Consider the following 26586-nt stretch of genomic DNA (forward strand, 5'->3'; position numbering starts at 1 on the left):
GTATCATAGGGCTGTCAACTAACCAAACAAACCCAGTTTGACCTGCTCCTGTGCTTTTTGCGGCAGCATGACTCAGGCAAGGCTTTTATCGACTACAGGGATAATTATTATTATTACATGTCTGTCTTGGCTTTTTTTCCTCTTGCAAAGAACCCAAGGTGGCTTACATGATCCTCCTCTGCTTTTATCCTCACAACAGCCCTGTGAGGTACGTTAGGCTGAGAGTCAATGACTGGCCCAAAGTCACTGACTCTGACCTGGAAGAACCCAGATCTCCCACATCCCAGGCCAACACTCTAACCACTACACCACAGTGGCCATAATAAACACGACGGCCGCTAATGTCCATACATCAACTGTTTTAAAAAAGGAGCAGGAGCTGGCATACAGTTTAGCAATCCAAGGCGTTCTCCTCTAAGCCCTGTGTAGGTATACCCCATTTTCTGCCATATCCAGGGCTTATCCATTGAGATTGTATTTTGGACCAGATCTTACCAAGATGTAGGGGTGTCAGTTTTTGTTTCTGTTATTTTAAACTGGCTCTGATCTTTGACTTTTATAAGCAAGATGTCACACAGAAACTAAGCGGGTGAATAATTCCTCTTCACTTTTATCGCCATGCCAAGGAAGAGCATCCTTGGCTAAAATAGATGTCTGTCAGGCTACTGTTAAAAAGCTCAGGGACAAGATCAGGGTGGGATGTGCAGGAAGAAAGCAACTCTGATTGCAATTCACAAGTATGTGGTTTGCATTTTAAAGTCCTGCATTTATTCCCAGTTCCTGACCAACTAATGGATCAACAGGGGTGTAATTTTACCTCTCCCCACTTGGTTAGGTGTGGTTAGGTGCAGTGGAGGGCAGAGGTGTTGCCAAGTAATTTTAGACTTAGGACACAATTCTGTGCATGTTTAGACAGAAAAAGTCCTACAATTCCCAGCACTCCCTGGGGAACACTGGGAGTTATAGGACTTTTTCTGTCTAAACATGCATAGGATTGTGTCTTTGATGGTCTTTGGGGGGGGTGCCGGGGGGGTGCCCTGCCTTTATATGGCCATCTGTATTACTTCAGTTGTGAATCACAGAAGTAACATTTCCTTCCCACTGTCGTGTGCTTCTAAATTCCTGATACGTTGAGTGGGGGGGGGGCAGGGGAACCCATTTGCCAACCCTACTGAAAAAACAGCAACCCAATACTCTGAGCATGTGCCATTTTTAATTTGGAACTCACTTAAATCATAGCACCATCATGACTGTAAGAATAAAATGGAGTTTCCTTCCACCGCTCTGATGCTAAACACATTTACTTGGGGATAAGCTCCATTTTGTTGTAGAACAGGGTAATATATTTAAAAAGTAAATGATAATGATAATAGATAGATAGATAGATAGATAGATAGATAGATAGATAGATAGAGCATTTGTACATGTTATGTATATGTCCAGTTGGCTCCCCCAACTATCAAATACTTTTAATGTAAGAAGAAATGTGGTGTGGTGTCATCCATTATGAATGAGGTGATAATGAGGCTTTCAGGTTTTACTACTGTTTGTGAGAGATCAGCATAGAAGAAGTTGGAGCATGAAGAAAACGATCAAACAGGCTGTATATTTCTTTTCTTTGATGGTGTTCCTACTTCTCACAGTTTCAACGGTAACGCTTATTTACCATAAAGTTTGCATTTTTAATTAAAAGCTCCAGGTTACATTGCAGCTGGCTAAAGTCAGTGTTGTGTAGTGGTTAGAGTGTTGGACTGGGCCCTGGAAGATCTAGGTTCTGGTCCCCACTCAGCCACTAAGCACACTGGGTAACTTTGGCCCAGTCACTGACTCTCACCCTATCCTACCCCACAGGGTTGTTGTGAGGATAAAGTGGAGAGGAGAAGGACCATGTAAGTCACCTTGGGTTCCTTGCCAGAAGAAAAAAAGGCAGGATTTAAACGTAATAATAAATAAATAAAAGAAATAAAGGTTGCATTTCAATTGCTAAAGATCTTTCATTGGAGCGCAAGGTAAATAAGCACCACCAAGTTCAGTGGAACTTACTCCCAGGTAACTGTGCACAGAATTTCAGGCATGCTGCACCTAATACATTAAGTATTATTATGCTATGTATGTGTGTATACATGCGTGTGTATTTGTGTGTGGTGCTGGTAAAAGAAAGAACAACTCTTAAAGTTGGGCAATGTTGCTTAAAGGAACAAGCTTTCACCCCTGGCTGCCCTTCCTCCCTGTACCTGCAACTCCATCCTGGAACACCTCCATCGGTTTTGCCCAGCCTAGTGTCCTCCAGATGTGCTTGATGACAACTCCCAGATGGGAAAATCTATTGTATCCATGCTCCATAAAGTTTGGGATTATAGGGTAATGTTATTCCTATGTAGAGTAGACTCATTGGAATGAATGGGATTCAAGTTAGTTGTGACTAACTTCAGTGTCATTCATTTCAATGGGCCTTCTCTATGTAGAACCAACATTGGATACGATTCATAGACAACAGTTCCCTGTGTAATTTCCTATCTCCATAGTGCACAGCCTTGTAATTTTCGCGCTCACATAGGCTGCTGACTGCTGAGGACCCTCTAGATCAGGAGGTAGGAAACCTGGAGCCCTCCAGATGATTTGGACTACAACTTCCATCAGCCCCAGGGTAAGGGATTATGGGAGTTGTAGTCCAAAACATCTGGAAGGCACCAAGTTGCCTACCGTTAGAGTAACCTGCCCCAACCTGGTATCTTCCAAACATTTTAGACTACAACTCCCAGCATTCTTGACACTTGGCCATGCTGGCTGGGGCTGATGGGAGTGAAGTCCAAAATATCTGGTGGGCACCAGGTTGGGGAAGGCTGCCCCCATCCCTTAGGGAGAAGTGAGAGTTGCCCATACATAGAAAAGGTTAAAGAAATTCAGCCCACATTTCTTGTGAAAATCGCAGGGTTCCCCACCCGCCCCGGCTTAGTTTTAAGTCATTTAACAGTGCAATGTAAGTCAGTGGTTCTGCATACAAATCAAAGGAAAACAAAGCTTCTGTGTGCACCTGAGCACTGGATTTGGGCTGAGGATGGGGGCTGACTTTGGAGGCTGACCATACTGGAACCTGAGAGGTATTTGGTATGGTGAGGCTGGGTTGGCTGAGATTCCAAACGAGCTTCCCCACCTCTGACTTATACTATTAATAGTGGATTACTTTGCAGGGCTGTTGTAAGCCAAATCCCACCCCACCCTAATATGGGTATAGGGATAATGGGCTCTCTATTTGTATTGACACTGACATTTCCAGGCCATTTGTAAAATATGTTTAAAAACTCAAAGAATCACATTATTTCCCACCAGAAATAAACCATTGTTTTCTATGGGAAGCTTTCTCTGCAGAAAAGAAAAGAAAAGAAAAGAAAAGAAAAGAAAAGAAAAGAAAAGAAAAGCAGTTTAAAGGAAGCTACCCACTCAATCGCTAGCTAATAGACATTGCGACTCTTCCCTTTTCTTATCTCTATGCTTTGGTCAGGACACTCTGGCCAGGACACAGCTCCTCGTCTCTATGGTAGTGCTTGCCGTTTCTCTTCCCCCATCCTTCCGAAGAAGTTGGTCTTGCTCTCTAGTTTGGGGAGGGGGCTGCTTGTTTCCATGGGGACTGCATACCGTATCCTCATGGGACTGGGGGCCATGGTGGGGTGTACAGGCCTGGGGCTCGCACTGTGGGTTGCGTTAGCGCCGGATGAAAACCGCTGGCAGGAGATGGCGAAGGTGCGTAAATCCTGCTGGGCGAAGGTGGGATAGTATAGCGGAGCTGAGATGAACCTGAACCCCTGTTTTGCTTGCAGGAGGGCCGAGGTCCAGTTCTCCAGGCACTCCAGTTAACTTCTATCAGTCCCATAGCCAATGGTGAGAGGAGATGGGAATTGTAGTCCCAATAAGTTGTCCACTCCTGATTTGATGGGAAACACCTATCCAAGCCTGAAATCACTGCCTGTTAGAGTAGGCTAGGTCTAGGGAACCTGCGGTCCTCTGGATGTCATTAGGAGCCCAGCTCTTATCAGCCCTTGCCGGTGTGGCTGATGGCTACAGATGATAGGAGCTGTAGTCCAGTAATGTCTGAAGAACCCAGGGCCCCCATGCTTGGTCTGGCCTAGATAGACCAATAGAAGGCATTCTCTTATGTTTACTAAAGGCACAATCCTATGCTTGTTTAGACAAAAAAAAATGCTACAGTTCTCATGCTAGGAAATGTAGGGCTATTCCTTGTCTAAACAGGTTTAGGATTGTGTTCTAAGTTATTTTCTGCCCTGATAGAGCCCTCGGTGCAACGTACAATGCTTCCGTAAAGCCACATAACTATCTTATTTCTCTCTGCCTCTTTCCAGCTCCCCTTTCCCTCTAATATCTTATTTCCCCCCTTCAGGAGTACCCCGAATCCAATCCTCAGCTGCAGGCAGAGAGGCGACAGCAGAATGCCCTGGTGATGGCAGTCCTTAAAGAAGCAGCCGAGACCAATGAGAATGTGGCCAGTAAACCATGGCCCTGGAGGAAATAAGTGGGTGTGGATGGGAAGAGCGCCCACCCCTGGGTAAACCTGTCTTAACAGGTCTCTGGGCTGACTCAGCTCTGAACTTATGCTGCACCACAACTGTGTGGTATTGTAGGATCGGGTAAGGAGGCTGTTGCTGTCCCCTTTGGTGGGGAGAGCGCTCTTGTTTTTTCTGTTGCATCCATGTGTTTCTCAGCCATGGGGCCCAGCTTGCTTTTGTGTCAACGGTGAGCAATAATAACGGATTGTCATAAATTACAATGGCACCTTGAGGATTTGTCTGCACTTATTCAATGCCTGCCATGATGTCTGGATCGTTGTAAACCAGAGAAATACCTGTCGTTATGATGGACAAGGTAGAAGTGTATGTCTGTCGGGGTGAGGTGGGGGTGGGCTTGAATATTGCAAAGATTCCTGTGTGGCGCTGGTGTCTGTGCACAAAGATGTATGGCCCATATCTCTTACTGAAGGGGAGCCGAAACCCTTTCAGCCCAAGGGCTGAATTCTATTTCGTAGAAGCTCTCGGGAGCGGCATTGCAGTGGTCTGAGTGGAGCCAAAGGCAGAAATACCGGCAACATTTAGCTTAACGGTCTTACTACTAGTAACTAAACGTTAGGAGAGATATTTCCACTTTTTAGAATGTGTATGTGCACGCAGGGGGCGTGGGGGCGGCGATGGGGATGTGCAGAAGCCAGGAAACCAGCAAGTGATTGGCGGTCAAGGAAAGCGATTGGGGCCCAGTGAAGGGACATGGCCCATGAACAGCACGAAATATTTTCCCACAGGATGTGAAAGCCAAGTATTCACTTGTATGGAAGAAAATGGAGGCACATGGAGACCATTTGGGAGGGGACTAAACCTATTTTCTGTGGCCCCAAGTAATCAGACTCAAGCCAGCTCCTGTTGTCCCTGCCTCCCTATTTCCTTTTGCTGGTGTTTTGCTGAAAACTGGTGTCAAAGTAAAGGGTGTTCTCTAGAGCAGCGATGGCAGAGATGGGGGATGCGTGGCCCTCCAGATGTTGTTGAACTGCAACTCCCAGCATTCCTCACCATTAGCTATACTGGTTAGGGCTGATGGGAGTTGCAGTCCACCAACATCTTGAGGGCCACTTGTTCCTGACACCTGAGCTATGGCATGGGATAAGGGAGAAACGTTTTAAAAGAAGATACATTTACACCTTGATCAATAAACACGTTGACTGGGAGATTCCACTATCTTCAGCAAGTCTAATTTTCTTATAGGAAATTCTGCAGCATTGGCAACCTCATAAAGTAGCTGGGAAAATTTGTTCCATTGATCAGAGCATTTAAGGAGCTGGAACTTTCTGGGAGAAGGGGGAGAAATGGGACAGCCCCTTAAGACATATCCATTAAAAGAAGTGAATGTAGGAAACCACAACCTAGGATTATGAAACAGGGACAGAAAAGCAAAAAATAAATTACAAATTAAACAATCCAACCAGAATGTATTTTGGAGCTACCATGTTGATACATGGTTTTTTTTATTTGCATGGGAAATTTATTGTGCATGATGATCTGATTACTAGAGCCAGTACTTGTACACATTTGAGTATTTTTAAACCAAGTCTCTGTCTTCATTCATTCGATAGTCCTTTTTAGAACATGGTCTCATCTGGTCTTATGCTGTGGGTACAGGTGCTCGAAACAACAATGATGCAGTGCAGCAACCCTAATCAAAGGTTTAAAAAAATCATAGGTGCATCTGCTTGCTCTTTAAGCAGAAGCAGCTTTCAATCAGGTGAGCAGCAGCCAGAAGGAAGCTTAGGGCGCAATCCTATGCATGTTTAGACAGAGAAAAGGCCTACAACTCCCAGCATTCCCCAGCCAGCCTTGCTGGGAATGCTGGGAGTTGTAGGCCTTTTCTCTGTCTAAACATGCAAAGGATTGTGCCCTTAATATGTCATGTATTGTTGTAAACTGCCATGAAATCAACTTTGTTGAAGTATACAAAATATTTTAAAATATTTTTAAAATATTTTAAATAAATAAAATAGTAACTTTGCTCAACCGTGATGCTGGTTGGTCTCAGCCCAGTAGTGCTCTGCTCTCAAGTGGAGGAGGAGGAGAGGAACCATATAAGTCATGTTGAGCTTCTTGTTGGGTGAATGGGACCGAGTTATAAGAAAGAAATGACACTAAATTGAAACACTCAAAATACATTTCAGACGATACAGCTATGCGGTTATAGGAAGGGGGAAATACAGCTAATTTGAAAGTGGCAAAAATAGGCTTGTTGTTGTTCAGTCGTGTCCGACTCTTCGTGACCCCATGGACCATAGCACGCCAGGCCTTCCTGTCCTGCGCTCTCTGCTACTTGCTTAATGCTTCCTGACAAATATTCCTTAAAAGTAAAACAAAATCCGCTTCTATCGAAATTAGTATTAATGTACAAATATTGACGAAGCTAGCGTTAAATGGAACAAATGACGAGGGGAAACGTTACCTCCCAGGACGCGGCTAGCGTTAAATGGAACAAATGACGAGGGGAAACGTTACCTCCCCGGACGCTTGTTGCGCACGTACACCGCCTCTTTCCACTGAGATGAGAAAAAGTGTAGAGCGGCTTGGTTCTGTACTTCCGGCCGTCCCGCGCAATCGACTTCTCGCGTGGCTTCCTGGGCGCCGCCATCTTTTTTCTGAGAGGAAAACGGAGCCATGTCACCCACTGCTTCGGACGTCGCCCCTCCTGCGGTCCCGCAAAAGCATCCCTTCTGGAACTGCTTCAGCTGCCGCCTCCTGAGCGGGGCGGCGCTGATCGGTTCCGCCTTCTGGGTCTACCTGGGGCCCCGCAGGGTCATGCAGCAAAGGATCCCGCCCAACATGTGGCATATCACACAGATAACCTTCGCCCTGGGTAAGTGCGCGGGCTCAGGGAGCTACGGGCAGCCCGAAGGAGAGGAGACGCTTTTAGGTAGGGCGGTGGCGCCCTAGCCCCGGGACCTACTTGAAATGCTAGAGATCGGCCTTGTAAGTTAAAGCCTCTGAACATATGCAGAGCGCCTGTGCCCCTCGTCATTGTTGAGCGACTACATCCGTGTCAGGGCTGACATGGCTAGACTAGAGGTGGGCAAGTTGCGGCCTTCCAGATGTCCGGGACTCCAAACTCCCATCATCCATCACCACTGGTTATGCTAGCAGGGGCTGATGGGAGTTGCAGTCCACCAACATCTGCAGGTTGCCCAACCCTGAGGTAGAGAAAAACAAAGCCCTGCTGCCACCTAGAGCCTAGTGCCCTCGGAGTACAACTCCCATAAACCCCAGCCAGCATGGCCAGTGGTCTGATTCTCACTGGAAAAGACCCTGATGCTGGGAAAGATTGAAGGCAAAAGGAGAAGAGGATGAGACGGCTAGATAGCATCCCCGATGCAATGAATATGGACTTGAGCACACTCCGGGAGAGAGTGCAAGACAAGAAGGCCTGGCGTGCTATGGTCCATGGGGTCACGAAGAGTCAGACACGACTGAACAACAGCAACTTGTCAGGTCACCGCAAAGCAAACATTTAACAAAGTATACTAGATCTCAACGTTTACCCAAAGTTAACACAAACACAAATCGTATAGAATAAACTTAAAATTCCGGATCGCTAGCTAAAATAAGTAAAATGTTGTTGTTGTTGTTGTTGTTCAGTCGTTAAGTCGTGTCCGACTCTTCGTGACCCCATGGACCATAGCACGCCAGGCCTTCCTGTCCTCCGCTCTCTCCCGGAGTGTGCTCAAGTTCATACTCATTGCATTGGTGATGCTATCTAGCCATCTCATCCTCTGCCGTCCCCTTCTCCTTTTGCCTTCAATCTTTCCCGGCATCAGGGTCTTTTCCAGGGAGTTTTCTCTTCGCATTAGGTGGCCAAAATATTTGAGCTTCAGCTGCAGTATCTGTCCTTCCAATGAGCAGTCAGGGTTGATTTCCTTTAGGATTGACTGATTTGACCTCCTTGCAGTCCAGGGGACTCGTAAGAGTCTTCTCCAGCACCACAGTTCGAAGGCATCAATTCTTCGGCGCTCAGCCTTCCTTATAGTCCAGCTCTCACAGCCATATGTTACTACTGGGAAAACCATAGCTTTGATTATACAAACCTTTGTCAGCAAGGTGATGTCTCTGCTTCTTACTATGCTGTCTAGGTGTGCCATAGCTTTCCTCCCAAGGAGCAAGCGTCTTTTAATTTCATGGCTGCAGTCACCGTCTGCGGTGATCTTGGAGCCCAAGAAAGTAAAATCTGTCACTGCTTCCATTTCTTCCCCTTCTATATGCCAGGAAGTGATGGGGCCAGATGCCATGATCTTCGTTTTTTTAATGTTGAGTTTCAAACCAGCTTTTGCACTCTCCTCTTTCACCCTCAACAAGAGGCTCTTGAGATCCTCTTCGCTTTCTGCCATTAGGGTGGTATCGTCTGCATATCTGAGGTTGTTGATAATTCTCCCGGCAATCTTAATTCCGACCTGTGAATCATCCAACCCCGCGTTTCTCATGATGTACTCTGCATATAACTTAAATAAGCAGGGCGACAATAGCATTCTCCTTTAAGAACAATTTTCCTATCACCAATTTCTGTCTATAAAACATGCAGTCTTTGCTGGTAGATAAGCTATCTTGCCACAGGCCCCAGCCAGCATGGCCAATGGTCAAGGAATGTGGGAGATGTAGTCCAAAGACATCTAGGAGAGCACTAGGTTGCCTACTCCACAGTGAGTGGCAGTGGCTCTCCAGGGTTTCAGACAAGAGTATTTCCCAGCCCTACCCAGAGATTAAACCTGGGACCTTCTGCATGGAAAGCTAGTGCTCAGACCCACTGAGTGAGGGCTCTTCCCCATCTAGTCATGCATCCTCTTTCCCACCAAGTGTTTCAGGGAAGACTGAGCAGGACATGAATGCAAGAGCCCCCTCCTATTTGTTCCCAGTATTTGATCCTCAGAAGGAGACTGCTTCTCGCCCCGCTTGTCTAATCGCTGGTGCTCAACCCTTCTCATTCAGAAACGAGCTTCTGCTTAGAGAGAAGTAAACTTTATTTCATGGGTGGGCAACTGCTGGAAGTTGTAGATCAAAACATCTGGAGGGCCACAAGTTGCCCACCCTTGACAAGTGCATTGGTGGACAGATAATCCCGCATTATAGCCAACATCTGGTCCCTGCCACTCCTGAATTGCTGTGAAATCAGGTCACTTGATTGATCTGGGACAGACCCAAAGAACTGGAGACTGACCCAGTCCCACAAAAATACTTATCAGTAAGTGCTGGACTTAACCCATTCCGGTATACACTCACTGGTAAATTCCACATCAATGCTGAGTTGTTATATTTCTGTGGAACCTGCAAGAGTGGGGCCAAGTTTAAAGGAAGGTTCTCACTTCCATCTCTATTGCAAAGTCAAAGTGGGAATGGCTGATCAGGAGACACCTCGGCTGTTGCCACTAGAATTTTGCAGACAGAAGGCACTATGTGGCAAAAACAATACACATTTTGGCAGGGTGGGGAAGTTTGCACCAGTTATTTCGTTAGGAATTGTGTTGGACTTGTATTATTCACTATATAGTACCTGCTCTACCTGTTGGCTACATAATGAGGTTTGTTGATAATATGCTCCCCGTGCTTTTGTCTTAAATGTTATGAGTGTGACCTGCAACAAAATGTTGCAGTGAGATGTGCTCATGTTCAGGGTTCCAGGCAGCCATGCCCTCTCCTTAAAAAATCCATTCTGTTCATCTGGTTCATCCTGTTTTCCCCAAGAGATACACAGCATTCTGTGGCCACTAAGCATACTGAGTCCTCATTCAGCTGTTTGTTTTTTACACTTCAATTCTTAGGGTTTCTCCAAACATGCTGATATCTCCCTCTTTTTTTCTCATTGGCTCCATTTTTGGCTACATATCAATTGGCACTCAGCACTTGTGTTGGCTACTAGAGGCACGTTTCTTTACTCCCTTCAGAATCATGTGTGTTCTGCTAATTATCTTCCTTTCTTTCCTCCCAGGTCTTGCCTGTTGGGGTGTTGTAGTGATTACAGACCCAGTTGGGAAAGTGAAGAAGTGATCACAGGCCCCCTTACCATCTGGGCCTCCACCCCATCCTTTTCCAGACTCAGCATCACTTCATAGCACAGACAATAAACCTCAAATAGAGTTGGTTTTCAGTTGGCTTTATTAGTGAGGACTGTTGCAACCCAGCTCATGGAAAGCCACGGCCATGCCACCATCTTTCCTTCCCTTTAGCCATGCAGACAGTCACGTGTTTAGCTTTCCTCATTGCTGAGAGTGTCAGCAGAGGAGGCTGAGCACTGTGTTACACCTGGGAGGGATGGAGAGTTTTCATACTTGTGCATTAAAAAGACACTTGTCTCTCCGTGGTTTTTGGTCGTAGTTGCAGCAGCTTGTAAACAAGGAATGTTGAACCTCTTCTAGCGAGGGGTGCTGCAAAACAGGGTAAGGCCAGAATAGCAGCCTATTTTAGCTTGAAGTCCTCATTGCCAGTAACAGCCTTAGGAGAGGCATTTCACCCTTAGAATGGGGAAAATGGGCACCCTGAGATGGAGCACAAGGAGAGATGAGCTTCACCTCCAGCAGCAGCAAAGTGAGAGATCAGCAAGAGAGCGATTCACCTGTTGTCACCCTTCTTGGCATGATCACACAGCTGAAGGCACCAAACCTGTAGAAAAGACAGAGTGGAAAGAGGCCAAAGTGAAGAACCCACCTCTAAGGTGGGTGGGCAGAGGAGGGGCTTTGGGATTTGAAGAACAAGACAACACAACAACCTCCATCTTTGTTACCCTCCTGGTGAAGCTGTCTTATCCTGAATGAGACCATCGGTCCTTCAAGCCCAATATTGTCAACAGTGACTGGTGGCTTTTATGAACACTGCAGCCTGCTGATCTCAATGCTAATTGAGATCAGCAGGCTGCAGTGCTCAGAGTTGGCACCCCGGGATAAGCACTCAGGTCCCAGCCATACAGAGCCTCGCCCCATCACTCCCCAGGAGGAAGAGGAATGCGCTGCCCGCCTGAGGGATTATGTGATCCGTGTTCTTCAAACAAACCGTTGGTTTTGGTACTTTGTTAGGCTCTGCACAGCCACATCCCCTCAGACTCTTCTGTCTGTTTTCTCTCTTGTTCATTCCTGAATTCGGGGGCTGGCAGCCAAGGCCAATACATCTACGTGATTCTGTAGCCCCACTTCAGCTAACAGTAGCAGTGACTTAAGACCCCACGGAGCAACAGCGTGAGATAGTTGTGGCTAACTTAAGAATGTGAGAATTTGCCCTCCTGGCTAAAAGCAAAGTCCATCTAGTTGGACAAACTTCTCTCCCAAATGGATGCTGCTGGAAAGCCCATAGGCAACCATTCTTGATAGGAAAAGATATGCCTCTGAATATCGCAGTTCCATTTAGCTGTAATACAGAGCTCTTCTCCATGAGTTTGTCTAATCCTGTTTATTCAGTTTATCAGTCTCCCAATAACAGCAGTTCTCTGGTCAAGGTGCGGGAGGGGGAGAATTCAAAATCACAATGACAAACAAAAATCAGGAAGCAAACTAAGCAACTGTAAAATCGAAACACTTGTACAACAGAGATTAAGAGATCAAAACTTTGCAGCAAAAACCCATTAGAGCAGGGAGGTGAAAGAAGACCTGATTTCACCAAGCCAAACAACCCTCTAAAGCCACAGTATAATGGATGAGTATAAAAAGGTCTATGGGGAAATAAATATGTCTTTTGCTTGGTGCAGGAAAGTAGGTGCCAGGTATGTATGGCTCTCTGGGAAGGATATTCCAACAATCATGAGGCTGCTGGTGAAAAGGTCCTGCTCTTGTAGCCTCGTGTTGTATTTCAGTTGGGGGCATGTGAAGAAGGGCTTCAGAGATTATCTCAAAGCTGTCTGTGCACAAATGGGCTCTAGACATTTTCCACTGTATTCATGGGCAGGGAAATTGGGGTGAAAAGTGTTTCATTGCTAGTAGTTCAGATTTAAACATTTGAGTCACATTGAAACTTTATAACGGATGGGCAACTTGCAGCCCTTCATATGTTTTGGGGGCACAAAGGCTGGTAAACATCCAAAGTAGACCTAAAAGGGAGAGAAACATTTCAGGGTGCAAGTAATTTACTTGTGGAAACCTGACACGTTTTGGCCACTTTTAAAAAAACTTTTAAGACCATCTTCAAGGGGTTATAAAATGTCTACAGAAATTCTATTAAAATATCTCCTGCTGTAATTTACTAGTGACTTACAGCAGGAGATATTTTGTTATAAGGATTTCTGCAAGTGTTTTTATAACCCTTGAAGGCCTTAAAGTAAAAAAAGAAAAGGCTGAAACATATCGGGCTTTCCAAAAACAAAATTCTTGTATCCTGAGACATTTCTCTCCTTTTTTGCCTTCCAGATATTTTGGCCTACACTCTCATCAGCCCTACTTAGCCAGCATAGCCAATGGTGAGGGATCTTGGGACATGTATGTCGAAACATCTGGAGGGCCAAAGTTGCCCACCCCTGCTTTATAATGTTAACAAGCTTGCTTTCATCACTGCCCTTTCTGTAGAGCATAACACTGCCCTTCCCAAATAAAATAAGGTGCAGTTTGCAAAAGGTGTGTGTGTGTGTGTGTACTTTTTCTGCAGATGTTCAGCTGCTATCCACTCTAATGGCGGCCCCCAGTGAGTGGCAAAGGAAGCAGACATTTTTTAAAAACTATCAGCAGAAATCTTTGATTTCCCAAAATTCCACCCATCCCCCTTCATAACAAGGCTTTCTGGGAAAGACAAAATGGCAGCCATCCTGCCCACCCTGCTCAGATTGGGATAAAGGATTTTCTCATTGGCATTGATTGGGATAAAGGTTTTATTTTTGTTATCACGCTACATGTGTTAGGTGCTTGTGTTATCAGCAACAACTACACTGAAGGACCACTGTTAATAACGTGATTGTCACTTTTTGCATTTAATTTTCCTCTGCCCTCACTGTTTTTCTTCCCTGTTCTTCAATTTTCTTCTCTCCCCCCCCCACCTATTGTATATAAACCTCAACCTTTCCATAATAGTCCATGCACATCTGATGTAGTGGGTTCTAGTCCACAAAAGCGTATGCCAGAATAAACGTGTGCTCTTTAAGGTTATGCCAGAATAAACGTGTTGGTCTTTAAGGTGCCACAATCTTTGTTGTAATGGTTACTAAGATCTTCCAGAGGAAGCTTTATTTTGTTTTAGGAGCTGCTGCCTCCTTGAGGTCTGCTTCCAATTAGATTCTCCAAAGCAGGGGTGGGCAGAAGGTAGCTCTCCCGATGGTTCGGACTTCAACTCCCAGAAGCCCTTGCCAGCATGGCTAGGGAAGAATTCTGGGAGGTGAAGTCAAAAACATCTGGTGATCTACTTCCTGAGCTCACCCCTGCTCTAAAGACCCCTCTCCTCCTTGGGAGACAAATGCTAGTTCTAGGGCAATGTTTTTCCCCCCACAGCTGGTGCAGGAGGAAAGTCTACTTGCAGATCTGGGGGTTTGGAGTTTGAATCCCCTTTCAGGCATATGCTCTTTTTGTTTAACCCTGCAAGGCCTGAAATAGAACTTCTGAAACATTCCAGCTGTTGATGTAATGCAGAGGGGAAAGGGGATTAGTTGTGGGGCTGGTGGCCAGAAGCTGAGAGTCTTCTTTGTGGATTACGTTTGTGTGTTTGTTTTTTTACCTGAAAGGCTGCATGGGACAGGAGCCTGAAAGACAAGTTCTGAAAACTCTTGCTTTAGAGTTTGCTGCTGTACCTCAATGAGGAGAGAAGCCTGGGTGAAAAGCTAGAGTTCAAATCTCTTCCTTGGTTTGCATTTTTTTTCCCTTGAAAGGCAGCTTAGAAATTGAGCCTGAAATGTAAGTTGCGAGGTAGATCTTCCACCTACCAGTCTAACATAGGAGGGAGAGAAGCTGAGCTTTGGAGCTGCGGGCTGAGAGTTCAAATTCCCTTTGGACTGGTGTGTTTTGCCTTGTAAAAAAAAAAAAAAAGGCCTGCTGCCTGCAATATATGTTCCGAAAACCCTTTTTCCCAGCAGCTGCTCCAGCACAGTGAGGGAAGAAGCCGCGTGATGCAGTCCGAGGCTGAGCCTTCAGATCTCCTCCATGGCACGTGCGCTTTTTGCCTGGAGAGGCGCCTTGGGGCCGGGGCCTCAACAAGACGTTTTGCAAAGGCTTGCTCACCTGCGGGTGTAGCCCGTGGGGAAGGTCCCGTGGTCGCAGCCCCAATCCTCCGCGTGGCCTATGCTTTTTCCTGGAAATGTGGCCTAGAAGTTGAGCTTCAAATAGCAGTTCCGAAACACCTCTTCAGCAGTCAATGTAGTGCCGGGGGAAGGGGAAGCTAGTTGTGCAGTGAGAGGCTGAGGGTTTGAATCCGCTCTGGGAGGGAAGGTGTTTTGCATAGCCATAAGGCTGGAGCCTGAAACAGAAGTTCCGAAGGGGCGCTTCCAGCTGTGGGTATAGGTCAGTAGGAAGAGAAGCCTGCTTACAGGTCCAGAGGCCAAGCGTTCGGATCCTGGGTGGTGCTTTTTGTATGTAAAGGCTCCTTTAGCCAGGAGCCTCAAATAAAAGTTCCGAAAAGGTGCTTTCAGCTGCGCGTATCGCTCAAAAGGGAGAGAAGCCCACTTACGGTCCTGAGGTCCGGTGTTCGAGCCTGGGGTGGTGCTTTTATGTAAAGGCGCCTCTGGCCTGGCGCCTCAACAATAAGCTCCGGATAGCTTTTTGCAAGTGCTGGTGTAGCACACTGGGTAAGGCGCATGCCTGTGAGGCTAGCAGTCCTGAATTTGAGCCCCACTGTGTCCTGGGAGAGGGGCTGGCTGAGATCATCCCGTCGCCAGTGGCTCCTGGGGTTCTGATGCCTGCCCGCCCCCAGCTGGCAGAGGCCCACAAGGGAGAAGAGAAACCAGAGCTGGGCGGCGGTGGCGCCCTGCACAGGGCCAGTCAGCTGGGGCGGCCCGCCTCGAGTAACCTGGGAAAGTAGGTTCACGCCCGGGTGACCTCGCACTCGGCATCTTTTAGATAAAAATGGGCTCCCGGGGCGGCAGCAAAAGCCACCTCGATCACCCGACTCGCCGCCACGCAGCTCCGGCTCCGCAGCCTTTACCCCTGTGCTACACCAGCCGCTGAAACGACCTAGGCGGGACGTCTGTTTCAGGCGCCAGGCCCGCGCGGCTGCTCTGGGAGGAAGGGAAACGGGCCGAGGAGCGGCTCGGACTCAGCCTCCGGAGAAGCGCCCCGGTGTCCCGCTGGGCTACTCCGCCGGCTGCCAGAGGCCCCGTCGGGAGCGCGCATGTGAGGCGCCAGGCCAGGCGGCCTTGGCGATGCCCTCCGCCCGCGGGAACTGCGAGGGCCGAGCGCCTGCAGGGTCGCCGCCGCGGTCTCAGCGCCAGGGGCCTTCCCGCGCGCGCGCCGCCAGCGGCCGGAGGAGGCGCGGGGTCGCGCCTCGGCCTCCGCGCCCGCGGGCCTCCCCGGGCGAGCCAGGGCCCCGCCCAGCGCGCCCGCGCCGGCCCCCAGGGCTCGCGGGCTCCCTGCGGCGGGCGGGGCGGCGCTGAGCGCCCCTGGCGCCCTTCCGCCCGCGGCCGAGGACGCGCCCCGCCGCTGGGCTCCGGGGCCGGCGCTCGTCCCGCCGCAGGGCTCCGGCCGCGACGCGCGGAGCGCCATCTCCGGCTGCCGGCGGCTGCGGGCACCCGGCCAGCGCGGCCGATGGCGGGAACGCGGGCGGGCCAAGCCCCAGGCCCCGCAGATCGGCCGAGGCGGCCGCTCCGCGCCAGCCGTGGCCCCCCCGCCCGCGCCCCCTTCCGCAGGCGTCGGACAGCCCGCGCCCGCCGCGTCCGGCTCGAAAACGCCCCCCTTCGCTTCAGCGGAGCCTGATTCCGGCGCGCGGGGGGCGTTTTCGGGGGGCCGCTGCTTCGGGGGGCGAGCGCCCCTCCCACATCTGCCCGCTTCAGCAATCGCCCCTCCCGCTGCCTTTAGGGTGGAGAAGCTTCCGGTGGCAGGAATGGAGGCCCGCGGCAGCCCACAGGGGGCGGGGGCCGTTCGGGGGCCTCTCTCTCCCTCGCCCGTGCCGCGACCCGCCCGTGGGAGGCTCGCCCTTCCGCCCCCATCAGGCTGGCCCGAGTTTCCGCTGCTGTCAGAAGAGGCCTCGACAACTCCGCGCTGCGAGGCCCTCTCGAGCGCCGCCTGCAGAGGCGCCGCTCAGCTGCCGCCCCGACCCGGTGATCTGGCGCAGGACCGCCGCTCTGGTTTCCCACGATGCCCGCAGGCTCAGCAAGCGCCGGCGCCTCCCGGGAAATCCGACGCGCGCTGCCGGGGGCCTGGAGCAGCGGGGAATGGACACGGCCGCTCCCGCGCCACGCCCCGTCCCGGCGCGGGAGTTTCAGGGCCCGGGCCGGGAGCTGCGCCGCCGCCAGGCGCCCCGCTGCCGCGGAAGCGCCGGCTGCATCGAGGCAGCGGCGCCGGGGGAGCGGGCGGCCAGAGGGCGGCTCCGAGACCGAATGCGTGCAGAGCGACGGCCGGACTCGGCCGGCGCCCGCCCGCCGTCCGCACGTCGACGCCCGTCAGCCTCCGCCAGCGCGGCCGAGGGGCGGGGTGCCGGGCGGGTCGCCCGAAGCCGCTGGAGGGCGCCAGGCGGAGAGGGTGGCCGAGCCCGGCGTCGCGCGCCCAGCCCCGAGCTCTGCCGCGCCCAGCGGCGCCTCCGCTCGAGCCCCGTGTCCGCGTCAGAAGCGGGCGGGGCCGCGGAGGAGGGACGCAATTCACGTGTTTGGAGGATTTCGACCGCACTCCGCCGAAAGCAGCTCGCTGTAAGCCGCGGACGAAGACGGCCCCGCTCTGAAAGGCCGCGACAGACCAGGAGCAGGGGATGAGGAGGGCGGAGGGGAAATAACCGGGGGGGACTAGGGCTTTGGCCGGGCTGGTGGAGCGGCCGCCTTCCCCGCAGAGCTCCCGCCGCAGAGCCCGCAGGAGGGGCTGCTGGGGCGGACTGGCCGGCGCACGCATTTAACGGCAGCGGAGGCCTCGGCGCCTGCACCGGGGCGCCCTCCGGTGGCCACCTCTGGCCACTGCAGCCTGCCGGTCTCCACCGCCCTGCACCGGGGCGCCCTCCGGTGGCCACCTCTGGCCACTGCAGCCTGCCGGTCTCCACCGCCCTGCACCGGGAAGCCCTCCGGTGGCCACCTCTGGGCACTGCAGCCTGCCGGTCTCCTTCGCCCTGCACCGGGGCGCCCTCCAGTGGCCATCTCTGGGCACTGCAGCCTGCCGGTCTCCTTCGCCCTGTAAAGGCCTCAGCGCCTGCACCGGGGCGCCCTCCGGTCGCCAGCTCTGGGCACTGCAGCCTGCCGGTCTCCTTCGCCCTGCACCGGGACGCCCTCCGGTGGCCACCTCTGGGCACTGCAGCCTGCCGGTCTCCACCGCCCTGTAAAGGCCTCAGCGCCTGCACCGGGGTGCCCTCTGGTGGCCACCTCTGGGCACTGCAGCCTGCCGGTCTTCTTCGCCCTGCACCGGGGCGCCCTCCGGTGGCCACCTTAGGCACTGCAGCCTGCCGGTCTCCATCACCCTGTAAAAGCCTCAGCTCCTGCACCGGGGTGCCCTCCGGTGGCCAGCTCTGGGCACTGCAGCCTGTCGGTCTCCACCGCCCTGTAAAGGCCTCAGCGCCTGCACCGGGGGGCCCTCCGGTGGCCACCTCTGGGCACTGCAGCCTGCTGGTCTCCTTCGCCCTGCACCGGGGCGCCCTCCGGTGGCCACCTCTGGGCACTGCAGCCTGCCGGTCTCCTTCGCCCTGCACCGGGGTACCCTCCAGTGGCCAACTCTGGGCACTGCAGCCTGCCGGTCTCCTTCGCCCTGTAAAGGCCTCTGCGCCTGTACCAGGGCGCCCTCCGGTGGCCAACTCTGGGCACTGCAGCCTGCTGGTCTCCTTCGCCCTGTAAAGGCCTCAGCGCCTGCACCGGGGTGCCCTCCGGTGGCCAACTCTGGGCACTGCAGCCTGCTGATCTCCATCTTCCTATACTGGGGTGCCCTCCGGTGGCCAGATCTGGGCACTGCAGCCTGCTGGTCTCCTTTGCCCTGTAAAGGCCTCAGCGCCTGCACCGGGGTGCCCTCCGGTGGCCAACTCTGGGCACTGCAGCCTGCTGATCTCCATCTTCCTATACTGGGGTGCCCTCCGGTGGCCAACTCTGGGCACTGCAGACTGCTAGTCTCCACCGCCCTGTAAAGGCCTCAGCGCCTGCACCGGGGTGCCCTCCGGTGGCCAACTCTGGGCACTGCAGCCTGCCGGTCTCCTTCGCCCTGTAAAGGCCTCAGCGCCTGCACCAGGGTGCCCTCCGGTGGCCACCTCTGAGCACTGCAGCCTGCCGGTCTCCTTCGCCCTGTAAAGGCCTCAGCGCGTGCACCGGGGTGCCCTCCGGTGGCCACCTCTGGGTACTGCAGCCTGCTGGTCTCCTTCGCCCTGTAAAGGCCTCAGCGCCTGCACCGGGGTGCCCTCCGGTGGCCAACTCTGGGCACTGCAGCCTGCTGATCTCCATCTTCCTATACTGGGGTGCCCTCCGGTGGCCAACTCTGGGCACTGCAGCCTGCTGGTCTCCACCGCCCTGTAAAGGCCTCAGCGCCTGCACCGGGGTGCCCTCCGGTGGCCAACTCTGGGCACTGCAGCCTGCTGATCTCCATCTTCCTATACTAGGGTGCCCTCCAGTGGCCAACTCTGGGCACTGCAGCCTGCCGGTCCCCTTCGCCCTGTAAAGGCCTCAGCGCCTGCACCAGGGTGCCCTCCGGTGGCCACCTCTGGGCACTGCAGCCTGCCGGTCTCCTTCGCCCTGTAAAGGCCTCAGCGCCTGCACCGGGGTGCCCTCCGGTGGCCAACTCTGGGCACTGCAGCCTGCTGATCTCCATCTTCCTATACTGGGGTGCCCTCCGGTGGCCAGCTCTGGGCACTGCAGCCTGCTGGTCTCCACCGCCCTGTAAAGGCCTCAGCGCCTGCACCGGGGTGCCCTCCGGTGGCCAACTCTGGGCACTGCAGCCTGCTGATCTCCATCTTCCTATACTAGAGTGCCGTCCAGTGGCCAACTCTGGGCACTGCAGCCTGCTGGTCTCCTTCGCCCTGTAAAGGCCTCAGCGCCTGCACCGGGGTGCCCTCCGGTGGCCACCTCTGGGCACTGCAGCCTGCCGTTCTCCTTCGCCCTGTAAAGGCCTCAGCGCCTGCACCGGGGTGCCCTCCGGTGGCCAACTCTGGGCACTGCAGCCTGCTGATCTCCATCTTCCTATACTGGGGTGCCCTCCGGTGGCCAACTCTGGGCACTGCAGCCTGCTGGTCTCCACCGCCCTGTAAAGGCCTCAGCGCCTGCACCGGGGTGGCCAACTATGGGCACTGCAGCCTGCCGGTCTCCTTCGCCCTGTAAAGGCCTCAGCGCCTGCACCAGGGTGCCCTCCGGTGGCCACCTCTGGGCACTGCAGCCTGCCGGTCTCCTTCGCCCTGTAAAGGCCTCAGCGCCTGCACCGGGGTGCCCTACGGTGGCCACCTCTGGGTACTGCAGCCTGCTGGTCTCCTTCGCCCTGTAAAGGCCTCAGCGCCTGCACCGGGGTGCCCTCCGGTGGCCAACTCTGGGCACTGCAGCCTGCTGATCTCCATCTTCCTATACTGGGGTGCCCTCCGGTGGCCAACTCTGGGCACTGCAGCCTGCTGGTCTCCACCGCCCTGTAAAGGCCTCAGCGCCTGCACCGGGGTGCCCTCCGGTGGCCAACTCTGGGCACTGCAGCCTGCTGATCTCCATCTTCCTATACTAGGGTGCCCTCCAGTGGCCAACTCTGGGCACTGCAGCCTGCCGGTCTCCTTCGCCCTGTAAAGGCCTCAGCGCCTGCACCAGGGTGCCCTCCGGTGGCCACCTCTGGGCACTGCACACTGCCGGTCTCCTTCGCCCTGTAAAGGCCTCAGCGCCTGCACCGGGGTGCCCTCCGGTGGCCACCTCTGGGTACTGCAGCCTGCTGGTCTCCTTCGCCCTGTCAAGGCCTCAGCGCCTGCACCGGGGTGCCCTCCGGTGGCCAGCTCTGGGCACTGCAGCCTGCTGATCTCCATCTTCCTATACTGGGGTGCCCTCTGGTGGCCAACTCTGGGCACTGCAGCCTGCTGGTCTCCACCGCCCTGTAAAGGCCTCAGCGCCTGCACCGGGGTGCCCTCCGGTGGCCAACTCTGGGCACTGCAGCCTGCTGATCTCCATCTTCCTATACTGGGGTGCCCTCCGGTGGCCAACTCTGGGCACTGCAGCCTGCTGGTCTCCACCGCCCTGTAAAGGCCTCAGCGCCTGCACCGGGGTGCCCTCCGGTGGCCAACTCTGGGCACTGCAGCCTGCTGATCTCCATCTTCCTATACTAGGGTGCCCTCCAGTGGCCAACTCTGGGCACTGCAGCCTGCCGGTCTCCTTCGCCCTGTAAAGGCCTCAGCGCCTGCACCAGGGTGCCCTCCGGTGGCCACCTCTGGGCACTGCAGCCTGCCGGTCTCCTTCGCCCTGTAAAGGCCTCAGCGCCTGCACCGGGGTGCCCTCCGGTGGCCACCTCTGGGTACTGCAGCCTGCTGGTCTCCTTCGCCCTGTAAAGGCCTCAGCGCCTGCACCGGGGTGCCCTCCGGTGGCCAACTCTGGGCACTGCAGCCTGCTGATCTCCATCTTCCTATACTGGGGTGCCCTCCGGTGGCCACCTCTGGGCACTGCAGCCTGCCGGTCTCCTTCGCCCTGTAAAGGCCTCAGCGCCTGCACCGGGGTGCCCTCCGGTGGCCAACTCTGGGCACTGCAGCCTGCTGATCTCCATCTTCCTATACTGGGGTGCCCTCCGGTGGCCAGCTCTGGGCACTGCAGCCTGCTGGTCTCCACCGCCCTGTAAAGGCCTCAGCGCCTGCACCGGGGTGCCCTCCGGTGGCCAACTCTGGGCACTGCAGCCTGCTGATCTCCATCTTCCTATACTAGGGTGCCATCCAGTGGCCAACTCTGGGCACTGCAGCCTGCTGGTCTCCTTCGCCCTGTAAAGGCCTCAGCGCCTGCACCGGGGTGCCCTCCGGTGGCCACCTCTGGGTACTGCAGCCTGCCGTTCTCCTTCGCCTTGTAAAGGCCTCAGCGCCTGCACAGGGGTGCCCTCCGGTGGCCAACTCTGGGCACTGCAGCCTGCTGATCTCCATCTTCCTATACTGGGGTGCCCTCCGGTGGCCAACTCTGGGCACTGCAGCCTGCTGGTCTCCACCGCCCTGTAAAGGCCTCAGCGCCTGCACCGGGGTGCCCTCCGGTGGCCAACTCTGGGCATTGCAGCCTGCCGGTCTCCTTCGCCCTGTAAAGGCCTCAGCGCCTGCACCAGGGTGCCCTCCGGTGGCCACCTCTGGGCACTGCACCCTGCCGGTCTCCTTCGCCCTGTAAAGGCCTCAGCGCCTGCACCGGGGTGCCCTCCGGTGGCCACCTCTGGGTACTGCAGCCTGCTGGTCTCCTTCGCCCTGTCAAGGCCTCAGCGCCTGCACCGGGGTGCCCTCCGGTGGCCAGCTCTGGGCACTGCAGCCTGCTGATCTCCATCTTCCTATACTGGGGTGCCCTCCGGTGGCCGACTCTGGGCACTGCAGCCTGCTGGTCTCCACCGCCCTGTAAAGGCCTCAGCGCCTGCACCGGGGTGCCCTCCGGTGGCCAACTCTGGGCACTGCAGCCTGCTGATCTCCATCTTCCTATACTTGGGTGCCCTCCGGTGGCCAACTCTGGGCACTGCAGCCTGCTGGTCTCCACCGCCCTGTAAAGGCCTCAGCGCCTGCACCGGGGTGCCCTCCGGTGGCCAACTCTGGGCACTGCAGCCTGCTGATCTCCATCTTCCTATACTAGGGTGCCCTCCAGTGGCCAACTCTGGGCACTGCAGCCTGCCGGTCTCCTTCGCCCTGTAAAGGCCTCAGCGCCTGCACCAGGGTGCCCTCCGGTGGCCACCTCTGGGCACTGCAGCCTGCCGTTCTCCTTCGCCCTGTAAAGGCCTCAGCGCCTGCACCGGGGTGCCCTCCGGTGGCCAACTCTGGGCACTGCAGCCTGCTGATCTCCATCTTCCTATACTGGGGTGCCCTCCGGTGGCCAACTCTGGGCACTGCAGCCTGCTGGTCTCCACCGCCCTGTAAAGGCCTCAGCGCCTGCACCGGGGTGCCCTCCGGTGGCCAGCTCTGGGCACTGCAGCCTGCTGATCTCCATCTTCCTATACTGGGGTGCCCTCCGGTGGCCGACTCTGGGCACTGCAGCCTGCTGGTCTCCACCGCCCTGTAAAGGCCTCAGCGCCTGCACCGGGGTGCCCTCCGGTGGCCAACTCTGGGCACTGCAGCCTGCTGATCTCCATCTTCCTATACTGGGGTGCCCTCCGGTGGCCAACTCTGGGCACTGCAGCCTGCTGGTCTCCACCGCCCTGTAAAGGCCTCAGCGCCTGCACCGGGGTGCCCTCCGGTGGCCAACTCTGGGCACTGCAGCCTGCTGATCTCCATCTTCCTATACTAGGGTGCCCTCCAGTGGCCAACTCTGGGCACTGCAGCCTGCCGGTCTCCTTCGCCCTGTAAAGGCCTCAGCGCCTGCACCAGGGTGCCCTCCGGTGGCCACCTCTGGGCACTGCAGCCTGCCGGTCTCCTTCGCCCTGTAAAGGCCTCAGCGCCTGCACCGGGGTGCCCTCCGGTGGCCAACTCTGGGCACTGCAGCCTGCTGATCTCCATCTTCCTACACTGGGGTGCCCTCCGGTGGCCAACTCTGGGCACTGCAGCCTGCCGGTCTCCACCGCCCTGTAAAGGTCTTAGCGCCTGCACCGGGGTGCCCTCCGGTGGCCACCTCTGGGCACTGCAGCCTGCCGGTCTCCTTCGCCCTGTAAAGGCCTCAGCGCCTGCACCGGGGTGCCCTCCGGTGGCCACCTCTGGGTACTGCAGCCTGCTGGTCTCCTTCGCCCTGTAAAGGCCTCAGCGCCTGCACCGGGGTGCCCTCCGGTGGCCAACTCTGGGCACTGCAGCCTGCTGATCTCCATCTTCCTATACTGGGGTGCCCTCCGGTGGCCAACTCTGGGCACTGCAGCCTGCCGGTCTCCTTCGCCCTGTAAAGGCCTCAGCGCCTGCACCAGGGTGCCCTCCGGTGGCCACCTCTGGGCACTGCAGCCTGCTGGTCTCCTTCGCCCTGTAAAGGCCTCAGCGCCTGCACCGGGGTTCCCTCCGGTGGCCACCTCTGGGTACTGCAGCCTGCTGGTCTCCTTTGCCCTGTAAAGGCCTCAGCGCCTGCACCGGGGTGCCCTCCGGTGGCCAACTCTGGGCACTGCAGCCTGCTGGTCTCCACCGTCCTGTAAAGGCCTCAGCGCCTGCACCGGGGTGCCCTCCGGTGGCCAACTCTGGGCACTGCAGCCTGCTGATCTCCATCTTCCTATACTAGGGTGCCCTCCAGTGGCCAACTCTGGGCACTGCAACCTGCCGGTCTCCTTCGCCCTGTAAAGGCCTCAGCGCCTGCACCGGGGTGCCCTCCGGTGGCCAACTCTGGGCACTGCAGCCTGCTGATCTCCATCTTCCTATACTGGGGTGCCCTCCGGTGGCCAACTCTGGGCACTGCAGCCTGCTGGTCTCCATCTTCCTATACTAGGGTGCCCTCCAGTGGCCAACTCTGGGCACTGCAGCCTGCCGGTCTCCTTCGCCCTGTAAAGGCCTCAGCGCCTGCACCAGGGTGCCCTCCGGTGGCCACCTCTGGGCACTGCAGCCTGCCGGTCTCCTTTGCCCTGTAAAGGCCTCAGCGCCTGCACCGGGGTGCCCTCCGGTGGCCACCTCTGGGTACTGCAGCCTGCTGGTCTCCTTCGCCCTTTCAAGGCCTCAGCGCCTGCACCGGGGTGCCCTCCGGTGGCCAGCTCTGGGCACTGCAGCCTGCTGATCTCCATCTTCCTATACTGGGGTGCCCTCCGGTGGCCAACTCTGGGCACTGCAGCCTGCTGGTCTCCACCGCCCTGTAAAGGCCTCAGCGCCTGCACCGGGGTGCCCTCCGGTGGCCAACTCTGGGCACTGCAGCCTGCTGATCTCCATCTTCCTATACTGGGGTGCCCTCCGGTGGCCAACTCTGGGCACTGCAGCCTGCTGGTCTCCACCGCCCTGTAAAGGCCTCAGCGCCTGCACCGGGGTGCCCTCCGGTGGCCAACTCTGGGCACTGCAGCCTGCTGATCTCCATCTTCCTATACTAGGGTGCCCTCCAGTGGCCAACTCTGGGCACTGCAGCCTGCCGGTCTCCTTCGCCCTGTAAAGGCCTCAGCGCCTGCACCAGGGTGCCCTCCGGTGGCCACCTCTGGGCACTGCAGCCTGCCGGTCTCCTTCGCCCTGTAAAGGCCTCAGCGCCTGCACCGGGGTGCCCTACGGTGGCCACCTCTGGGTACTGCAGCCTGCTGGTCTCCTTCGCCCTGTCAAGGCCTCAGCGCCTGCACCGGGGTGCCCTCCGGTGGCCAACTCTGGGCACTGCAGCCTGCTGATCTCCATCTTCCTCTACTGGGGTGCCCTCCGGTGGCCAACTCTGGGCACTGCAGCCTGCTGGTCTCCACCGCCCTGTAAAGGCCTCAGCGCCTGCACCGGGGTGCCCTCCGGTGGCCAACTCTGGGCACTGCAGCCTGCTGATCTCCATCTTCCTATACTAGGGTGCCCTCCATTGGCCAACTCTGGGCACTGCAGCCTGCCGGTCCCCTTCGCCCTGTAAAGGCCTCAGCGCCTGCACCAGGGTGCCCTCCGGTGGCCACCTCTGGGCACTGCAGCCTGCCGGTCTCCTTCGCCCTGTAAAGGCCTCAGCGCCTGCACCGGGGTGCCCTCCGGTGGCCAACTCTGGGCACTGCAGCCTGCTGATCTCCATCTTCCTATACTGGGGTGCCCTCCGGTGGCCAGCTCTGGGCACTGCAGCCTGCTGGTCTCCTTCGCCCTGTAAAGGCCTCAGCGCCTGCACCGGGGTGCCCTCCGGTGGCCACCTCTGGGCACTGCAGCCTGCCGTTCTCCTTCGCCCTGTAAAGGCCTCAGCGCCTGCACCGGGGTGCCCTCCGGTGGCGAACTCTGGGCACTGCAGCCTGCTGATCTCCATCTTCCTATACTGGGGTGCCCTCCGGTGGCCAACTCTGGGCACTGCAGCCTGCTGGTCTCCACCGCCCTGTAAAGGCCTCAGCGCCTGCACCGGGGTGCCCTCCGGTGGCCAACTCTGGGCACTGCAGCCTGCCGGTCTCCTTCGCCCTGTAAAGGCCTCAGCGCCTGCACCAGGGTGCCCTCCGGTGGCCACCTCTGGGCACTGCAGCCTGCCGGTCTCCTTCGCCCTGTAAAGGCCTCAGCGCCTGCACCGGGGTGCCCTACGGTGGCCACCTCTGGGTACTGCAGCCTGCTGGTCTCCTTCGCCCTGTAAAGGCCTCAGCGCCTGCACCGGGGTGCCCTCCGGTGGCCAACTCTGGGCACTGCAGCCTGCTGATCTCCATCTTCCTATACTGGGGTGCCCTCCGGTGGCCAACTCTGGGCACTGCAGCCTGCTGGTCTCCACCGCCCTGTAAAGGCCTCAGCGCCTGCACCGGGGTGCCCTCCGGTGGCCAACTCTGGGCACTGCAGCCTGCTGATCTCCATCTTCCTATACTAGGGTGCCCTCCAGTGGCCAACTCTGGGCACTGCAGCCTGCCGGTCTCCTTCGCCCTGTAAAGGCCTCAGCGCCTGCACCAGGGTGCCCTCCGGTGGCCACCTCTGGGCACTGCAGCCTGCCGGTCTCCTTCGCCCTGTAAAGGCCTCAGCGCCTGCACCGGGGTGCCCTCCGGTGGCCACCTCTGGGTACTGCAGCCTGCTGGTCTCCTTCGCCCTGTAAAGGCCTCAGCGCCTGCACCGGGGTGCCCTCCGGTGGCCAACTCTGGGCACTGCAGCCTGCTGATCTCCATCTTCCTACACTGGGGTGCCCTCCGGTGGCCAACTCTGGGCACTGCAGCCTGCCGGTCTCCACCGCCCTGTAAAGGTCTTAGCGCCTGCACCGGGGTGCCCTCCGGTGGCCACCTCTGGGCACTGCAGCCTGCCGGTCTCCTTCGCCCTGTAAAGGCCTCAGCGCCTGCACCGGGGTGCCCTCCGGTGGCCA

General features: G+C 56.0%; 2 protein-coding genes across 3 annotated transcripts in view; both read left to right on the plus strand.

Moving 5' to 3' along the window:
• UQCC3 (ubiquinol-cytochrome c reductase complex assembly factor 3) overlaps positions 1–5105 on the plus strand; it is a 35763-nt gene extending 30658 nt beyond the window's left edge. The window contains exons 1-2 of one of the 2 annotated variants that reach the window (XM_084824402.1): positions 3536–3741; positions 4397–5105. In XM_084824402.1, coding sequence (XP_084680528.1) covers positions 3622–3741; positions 4397–4528 — 252 coding nt within the window. In that variant the 5' untranslated portion in view covers positions 3536–3621 and the 3' untranslated portion in view covers positions 4529–5105. Of the gene's footprint in view, positions 1–3535; positions 3742–4396 lie in introns of those variants that run through there. The other variant, XM_084824400.1, reaches the window with a different exon arrangement.
• A 2079-nt stretch (positions 5106–7184) lies between these two features.
• On the plus strand, positions 7185–13118 carry DMAC1 (distal membrane arm assembly component 1). Its single transcript, XM_084824396.1, has 2 exons — positions 7185–7398; positions 10513–13118. The coding sequence occupies exons 1-2, from the start codon at positions 7200–7202 to the stop codon at positions 10569–10571; spliced, it is 258 nt and encodes an 85-aa protein (XP_084680522.1). The 5' UTR covers positions 7185–7199; the 3' UTR covers positions 10572–13118.
• Positions 13119–26586: the final 13468 nt, after the last annotated feature.

Source organism: Heloderma suspectum, chromosome 17, assembly GCF_057233095.1.
Source record: "Heloderma suspectum isolate Gila_16-S chromosome 17, 16-S_ref, whole genome shotgun sequence".
NCBI lineage: Eukaryota > Metazoa > Chordata > Lepidosauria > Squamata > Helodermatidae > Heloderma > Heloderma suspectum.